The following is an 8,035-nucleotide window of genomic DNA, read 5'->3' as shown; positions in this document are numbered from 1 at the left end:
AGGAAGCCGATGACGGGCCAGGCGAACACGGTGACGGCCCAGGGGCGGGCCACGCCGGACGAGAACACCGGGATAATTATTCACGATTCGGTTGTCACGGCGGCGCCGGACCTCAAGCCGGTGCAGGGCTCCTTCCAGACCTACCTCGGCCGGCCGTGGCGGGAGTACTCGAGGACGGTGTTCATGAAGACGTCGTTGGATAGCGTGATCGATCCGGCTGGGTGGCTCCAGTGGAATGCGTCGGGGTTTTATTTGAGTACGTTGTATTATGGGGAGTACATGAACACTGGTGCAGGGGCGAACACTGGTGGGCGGGTGAAATGGCCTGGGTACCATGTTATTACGAGTGCGTCGGAGGCGAGCAACTTTACGGTGGGGAGCTTCTTGGGTGGAGATTCATGGATTCCGGCCACTGGGGTTCCATACATATCTGGTCTGTAAAATAGTCTTATGGGAAGGGCAGCAATTTGTCTGCGTATTATTTTTTAGTCCTTCCTTGCCTTTTGTCCTGCGTATTATCGTTCCATCGTATCCATTGGCGAGAAGCTTCCTGTGATGGCATGCTTCGTTTATTTCCTTTGTTTTATTTTTATTTTTGAATGCAGTTTCTGGTTCTAAATGTGGTCTTGGAGAGTTCTGTTATCTCTTCTGAAACATTAAACCCGCAACTGATCCGTGGAGGCAAAAACTCAAACACATACATTGCTGCTGCAAACTAGGCTATTATGCGTTTGCAATTATGCAGTAATCTCAGATCACTGTTGGTCCCATTTCGGTTGCCGAAGTATTTACATGAGGAGCAAAGCGAGAACGAAAGGAAAAGAGCACAGCGACCAAACATCTGAGGCATCGTATATCAAAAGCACAATATATAGGAAATGCACAACCCCATGCGGTATTGTCTGGTGTGCGTCAGAGGATTTTTGTTCATATATATATATATATATATATATATATATTGGTCAAGGATTTTTGTTCATTTTTGAGGGGTTAATGTGATATCAAAAGCTCGAATCAGGTCCAGCGTTGGGCTCAAACTTCAGATCGGTTGTAAACATAAGCAAGCATTGATGTAAATCTGGCTTGAAATTTAGGACGTATTTGGTTTACAATTAAAATTAGAATCGCAATCGAAATGGATTAGAATTAAAATTAAGATGGCCATATATCCTAATGTATTTAGTTTGTGATCAGAATTCAAATAAAATTTGACTACGAGAGGAGAGTAGGAATTGAGTTTCGGAATTGAGGTATTTCCATTCTATTTAAAATTAGTATAGGAATAGGACTTTTTCCAATCAAACAGTTAGAATAGAAGGCACTCAGACTAGGATCGGAGTAAGATTAAGGTTTCATTATCATTATCGGAGATGGCTCCATATGGATGGTTCTGGTATGCATAGTGGTAGAGGCGTCGTGCTGCTATTGTGACCTCGAGTGGAGGATGGTGGTGGTGCGGAGCACGCTGAATCACTGCTCTCGCGTGCTCTTTTCTATAAGCCTGATGGATATATACTAAAGTACAGTGGATATGTGACAGGAGCATGCCTGCACATCGGTCGGCACCTCTGTCACCAAAAGTCCACCATGAAGAGCTAGCGCGACGCCCTCATCATCGCTGCTGTGCTCCTCCAGTGGCTCCTCTTCGTCATCACCAACCTCATTGGCGCGCAAATCCCTCCTGTAGAGGAGCATAGAGGGAGAACTAATGTTAGTCCCGATTTCTTGCAGGCTTGGCTTTTCTGTTTTGGGGTTTCGATCTCTAGGGGGCAACTTCCTGTACGTTACTTTTGACATTGTGATGTGTACTTGATTTGTATGCTATATCGCAGCTGATGTGCATCGTCTAATGAATGAAACCTTGAATCTGAGATTCGGGGTTTGCGGTTGTTTTATTTGGTCCGATCCGTTGAATTCATAGCCGATTTGTTTATTTCGCAAGTCCTTGACGCTATGCATGCCCTGGACGGGAGTTTTGGTAAAATATGAGAGAGAGAGAGAGAGAGGGCAACATAATTTGTCCCAATTGCAACCAGTAAAGATGATAATGGATCGGACTTGAGTCCAGTCAACCAATATCTATACTCATCTATAATTAAAAACTCCATTATCCATATCTACTCCATGCCTATTTTGAGTTATTTGAGTTAGATAAATTAGATGATATGGTTCGGATAGATAAAATGGTTGGATCAAGCCAAGTCGGATAAAAAATCATTATGTAAATATTGTAAAACAATTGTAATTTTAAAAGAAGGATTTAGATTAAAGTTATATGAGATCGGAGTCGGGATAAGGCATACCATTATCTATACTTAATTCGAATCTATTTCGGATATTTTATCTAGAATCCATATCCATCTTAAATTTTAATCGGATTGAATAAAACTTGTCTTATTCGGATTGGATCGAATCGAATACTTAATGGATCGACTATAATTATCATTTTTAGCAATCAGTTATATCTTTTGTTAACAAAATCACAGAATGCCCTATCTTTTTTAATTTATTGTGATTGCATGCGGTATTGTCATCGATGCTCACATCCTTGAAGGAAATCAAAAATTGATGTTTGCTATTGTCATTTGGAAGATATTCTTTCTCTGTTGAGGAATATTTTGTTAAGTTGCCTGAAGAATGAAAAATCTAGGGAAATGATATTATTGTCTTGGAGGTTGATTCCTAGATGTTTACCGGAATAAGATTACAAAGGATGGGTAGTAGTCAGAAAGCTGTGTGCTGTTTGCCAAACATCCTAGCAACCACAACTCCTACAAGCCCAATTAATTCGAACACTAAAAAGTGCTATTATGGGATTGATGGACTTCGTTATTAGTAGAAATTCTGTTTCAATTAAATTTTTATCCCATATTTGATTGGAGCCATGAAAGGATGGATGAATGAGATTAGAAGGATGGATGGCCTCCATTCATCATTTGATTTAAAATGTTATAAAAAATAGATAAAAAATGAGAGATTGTCCATCCATTCTGACCCACCAATTTACATCTTTCCAAATTGAAAGAACGCAAGAAAAAATGGATAGAGCATTAATGGATAGATTTTTACATCGATAAAATTATTTCTCATTAATTTTTTGACAAAACTATAATATTTCTTTATTTTTTCATCATATTATTTATATATATATTTATGTATACTATTAATCATACTATTAAATTATATTACTAATTATTTTAATTTTAATATATAATATCGATAATTATAATTAAATAATTAAAATTATCTTCTATTTCTCTATTTTTATTTATATTTTTGGTTAGCTATTTGTATAATATTAATTTACTATTTAAATTAAATTTTAAATTAATTATTTATTTATATAATTAATTCATTAATAATTAATTTATAAAATTATTGATTAAATTAAATATTTATATAATTTTTTATATAATTATACATTATAATGATTATAATTATATATATATATTACTTCTTTGATATAAATAAGTATTTTAAATTGATAATAATAATATTTTTATCAAAGAGTAGTCTAGTAAAAATATTATATAAATATTATCTATCATCCCTTTCATTTATCCTATAAACAGAGAAGGAATTATTTCTATTCATCTTTCTATTGTTTCACCAAACATATAAAATGATGGATCTTCCTCCATCCATCCTCTTCCTCATCAATCCTTTCTCCATCTATTCTACCTTTAATTCATCATTCGTACGAGAGTTAGATTTTCTCTATAATATAGTGCTAAAGGAAGCTTGGCCAAATAAAAAGCCCATCTCACAAGCTATTCTCTGATGCATTCATCTTTTATTCCTATTAGAGGGGTTAAGGTGGCATCGAAGGCTTGGCCTACCCCTGGTGCCCATCCGCTCTCGCACTTTCTTTTTGCAGACGACTGTCTTCTTATTCGACGTGCCTCGATCCGAAATGCAGAGCCTGGCTTTTATTGTTGAGGCTTACTATCGAACGTCTGATCAGATGGTGAACTTTCAGAAATCTACTATCATTTTCAGTCCCAGGACGAAGCCCCAAGTAAGGCTGGTGATTCTGAAGTGTCTGGCGATCTAGGAGCAGTTAGGGAGCCTGACCTACCTTGGTGTCCTGATCACAAGCCGTCGCTTGCGGAGAGCTGAGTGTAGACCCATGGAGTAGCAGATCGAAGAGTGCCTATAGGGATGGCAGGCCAGTGCCCTATCTTTGATGGACAGAATGACTCTGGTGCGGTCAGTGCTGAGCTCTATCCTGGTGTATCTCTGGCTAATAAGATCGTGCTAATTTCATGTCTTATAGGACTGGAGCAGCAATTTGCAGCTTTTTATGGGGCTCTAGGCGAGATCGGCATCAGGTCCACCCGCTATCCTAGGAGGTGATTTGTCAGCCCGTGCGAGATGGCGATCTCGGGATCCAATCTCTACTGGCGAGGAGGGAGGCATACAGTCAGATTTCTGATCCAGCCAGACTACTTGTGGAGTAGGGTGATGAGAGCTTGCTATGGAGTATGGCACCAGAGGGCCCCCATCTAGGCTGTGCAGGGTTGCTCCTTTATCTGGAGGGAGATCGGTGCTCGTGGACTGGATATTATGGATCAGGTTAGATATCTAATTAGGGATGGATGTTCGGTGGAGGTGATCTAGGACACCTGAATTTCGACTCTTCCTCTCTTCCGCTAGCCGACCTTCCTCAGCAGTGAGGTGAGTGATGATATGTAGGTCTCTGACCTTATTACTGCAGATGGTCCATGCTGGAGAGCGTACGAGATCACTCGATGTTTTGGCAGCCCTCTTGCAGATCGATTCCTCGCCATCCTGATTCCTGTACACTCTTACTAGGATGTCAGGATGTGGGGTCATTCTTGCTGCATGAGGGTTCTCTTAAGGGACTTCTCCTTGATGTGCAATCTGTGCCGACCAGAAGGATTGAGGCTGCATGGATTTGGAGAGTTGCCGCTCTCCCTAGGGTGAGGCTCTTCCTCTAAAAGCTCACCTGGAATCATCTTCCGACACGGATACTTCTTAGGGATAGGGGCATAGAGATCCCAACTTTGTGTCCGATCTGTGGCTTGGAGAATGAGTCTGTTGAGCATGCCATTCTACATTGCCCTAGGGCGAGGATTATCTGGAGACAAGCTGGTGGCCTCCTATGGGAGTCGAGTATGGACTCATGGTTGGTCCCTTTCCTCGGCCTCATCCATCGAGTGTCACTGACAGGTTGACTGCAGCTAGTGGTCGGATGGCCTATATCGCCTATTAGATCTAGCTTTTTAGAAACAGCATGGTCTTTGAGGGCAATGTTGTTCCTACTCATCGATTTCTGGATAGAGCTATTTGCCTTGCTGTGGAGTACATCCAGTTTGACCCTGCTACACCGTCTGTTGGCAACCCCAATTCTTTGAGCTCCCTTGCTGCTCCGATAGTGACTCGTAGGGTTTTATCCATCTTCTAGGAACCCCTCTATCGGGGTTGTCAAGATGACTTTGATGGCAATGTCAGAGATGGGAGGGACGGCACGGGCTTCATTATTCGTGGTCCTGATGCTAAACTGTTGGCTGCTAGTGCCTCCTACCTTGTTGAGCCTTCCATTCTAGAAGTGGAGCTTCATGTTGTCTGAGGGAGGTATCACCCTCACCAGATGGCAGCTTCATGCGAACAAGATTACATTGAGGGTGACTCTGCCACCATCATCACTTGGATTTGGGAGGGAGTGAAGCATCTGGAGGCTTACACACTCATTCGAGACATCTGGACTATTCTCCATCATGCTTCTGCAGTTCAGATGCGACATGTCTATCAGAAAGCAAACACTGCTGTAGACTGGACTATGGCTTTTGTGATGGAGCATGCTGGCGATTGGGTCTGAAGAAAGAGTGATGTTTGTCTTTTGACTTTTTGAAATTTTTTATATTTTAATTTTTTAGACTGCTCTTACATTAGAGTAAGTGATCGTCTGTTAAAAAGAAGAAGAAGAAGACGATGAAGAAGAAAGATCTCGGATCAGATCTGTGTTGGTCTTGGATTTTGGATCAGTCATAAATGGGATGTACATCTGGTTCGAAGTTTCATTGGACTTGATTTCCGGGCCGAACCCCCACATTTATTTTTGAAGGCTTGGCCTGGATTGTGATCTGAAGCGGATTCGGCCCGGCAAACGTCAGACCGGTCCAGACCAACTACCTACGGCCTGCCCCGGCTTCGGCGGTGACTCATTCCTTCCTTCTCGACGAAGCAGAAGCAAAAGCAAAAGAGAGAACACAACCTGAAACCAGCGGACAGGAAAACCCTAAGGTTTGAGCCACACATTTTGTGGGCTCCAGTCAGCTGATGATGAAGGGAAACACCGAGTCGAAACCTAGTCAACAAGTCGGTCTTTTTGCTTTGCACGCCATAGTGGAGCGCTCAAGCGTTGTTCGTCCTATCCAAATGTCCGCATAAAATTTCAAGAATCTGCCATTCGATTCCGACATTTTGAGCTTGGACGGCAGATATTTATTCTTCGCATAAATAATCTATGCGGAAACCGATACAACAACCTGCTCCGCAGCGCTTGGAACACTCCGTATGCGACGCGTCGGCCATCTAACCCACCACAGCGCCTTAAATGCTAACGCCCTTCCGTCGTCTCACAGACAAGTAAAGAGAAGGGAAGGAGGGCGGGGGGGAAAAAAAAAAAAGGGAAAACTCTGATCTGGGTCTCTGGTTAGGGTCTGGTTGCAGGGTGATCGATAGTAAGGGTTAGGGTTCCGTCGTCGTCGCCGGAGATGGCTTTGGAGTGGGTGGTGCTGGGGTACGCGGCGGGGGCGGAGGCGATCATGCTGCTGTTCCTGACCCTCCCGGGGCTGGATGGGCTCCGGCGGGGGATAGTGGCCGTCGTGCGTAGCGCGCTGAAGCCGCTGCTTTCGGTGGTGCCCTTCTGCCTCTTCCTCCTTATGGATATCTACTGGAAGTACGAGACCCGGCCGACGTGCGATCAGGAGCATGCCTGCACCCCGGCCGAGCACCTCCGCCACCAGAAGTCGATCATGAAGAGCCAGCGCAACGCGCTCCTCATCGCCGCCGCGCTCCTCCTCTACTGGCTCCTCTTCGCCGTCACCAGCCTTATCGTCCGCCTCAACCAGCTCAACCAACGTATCGAGAAGCTCAAGAGGCAGGATTGATCGATCACCAGGCGCGCAGATCCCTCCTGTAGTGGGGCATAGAGGTAGAACGAACATAAGTCCCGATTTCTTGCAAGCTTGGCTTTTCCTCCCTTTATTGATTTCTGCTACTGTTTTGGATTTCGATCTCTAGACGGAAAAGCACTTATTGTTACTTTTGATATGATGATGTGTACGGATATTTTGATTTGTGTACTCTTTCATAGCTGATTTGCATCTTGAAATGAATGAAACCCTGAATTTGAGATTTAGGGTTTGCAGTTGTTTATTTGGTCAGATCTGTTGAATTCATAGCCGATTTGTTTATTTAGTTGGCCTTCAATGCTATGCATGCCCTGGACGGGAATTTTGATAAAACATGAGAGAAAGAGGGCAACATAATTCCTCTCAGTTGCAGTCAGTCAGATCTTCTGTCAACAAAATCCAAGAATCCCCTCTCCTTTTGAATTTGTTTTGATTGCGTGCGGTGTTGTTGCTGATTCTCATCCTCGAAGGAAATCAAAATGTAGAGAAATGATACTGTTGTCTTGTTGGGTTGATTCCTGGATGTTTACCCAGATTAAGATTACAAAGTATGGGTAGTAATTTGAAACATGTTGGATGCGTTTAGTATAATTTCTGCTTCTGGTTATGTCGTGTGCAGTTGTCGAACATCCTAGCAACTACATTTCCTACCTGCCCAATTAAAAAGTGCTGTCTCACTTTGTCTTTTTTTCAACTCTTTTTGTGATCTTGTCCTAATCATCTTTTTTTTTTTTTTTTCTTTTATTTCTTTTGTCTTCTAACATTCTAGCATCAAAAGGTGCTGTCTCACTTTGTCCATTTTTCAACTCTTTTTGTGATCTTGTCCTAATCATCTTTTTTCCTTTTATTTCTTTTATCTTCTAATTCTTCTTGCT

At 42.5% G+C, this 8,035-nt stretch overlaps 2 protein-coding genes across 2 annotated transcripts in view; both read left to right on the top strand.

The window, feature by feature from the left end:
• Window positions 1-606, top strand: part of LOC105053334 (probable pectinesterase/pectinesterase inhibitor 17) — a 14,707-nt gene extending 14,101 nt beyond the window's left edge. Inside the window, exon 2 of the mRNA XM_010934432.3 lies at window positions 1-606. This exon is cut by the window's left edge and continues 254 nt beyond it. Coding sequence (XP_010932734.1) covers window positions 1-441 — 441 coding nt within the window. The 3' untranslated portion in view covers window positions 442-606.
• Window positions 607-6,625: 6,019 nt separating this feature from the next.
• Window positions 6,626-7,412, top strand: LOC105053193 (uncharacterized). The gene has a single exon (XM_010934275.3). It carries the CDS (start codon window positions 6,741-6,743, stop codon window positions 7,134-7,136), a length of 396 nt encoding a protein of 131 aa, XP_010932577.1. The 5' UTR covers window positions 6,626-6,740; the 3' UTR covers window positions 7,137-7,412.
• The last annotated feature ends 623 nt before the right edge of the window (window positions 7,413-8,035 follow it).

Source organism: Elaeis guineensis, chromosome 10 (genome assembly GCF_000442705.2).
Source record: "Elaeis guineensis isolate ETL-2024a chromosome 10, EG11, whole genome shotgun sequence".
In the NCBI taxonomy this organism is placed as follows: Eukaryota; Viridiplantae; Streptophyta; class Magnoliopsida; order Arecales; family Arecaceae; genus Elaeis; species Elaeis guineensis.
Note: the sequence above shows the minus strand (reverse complement) of the source record. Positions and strands in the feature narration are given on the sequence as shown.

Coding starts and splice junctions, on each gene's coding strand:
- LOC105053193 (XM_010934275.3), top strand. CDS start 6,741: ATGGCTTTGGAGTGGGTGGTGCTGGGGTACGCGGCGGGGGCGGAGGCG.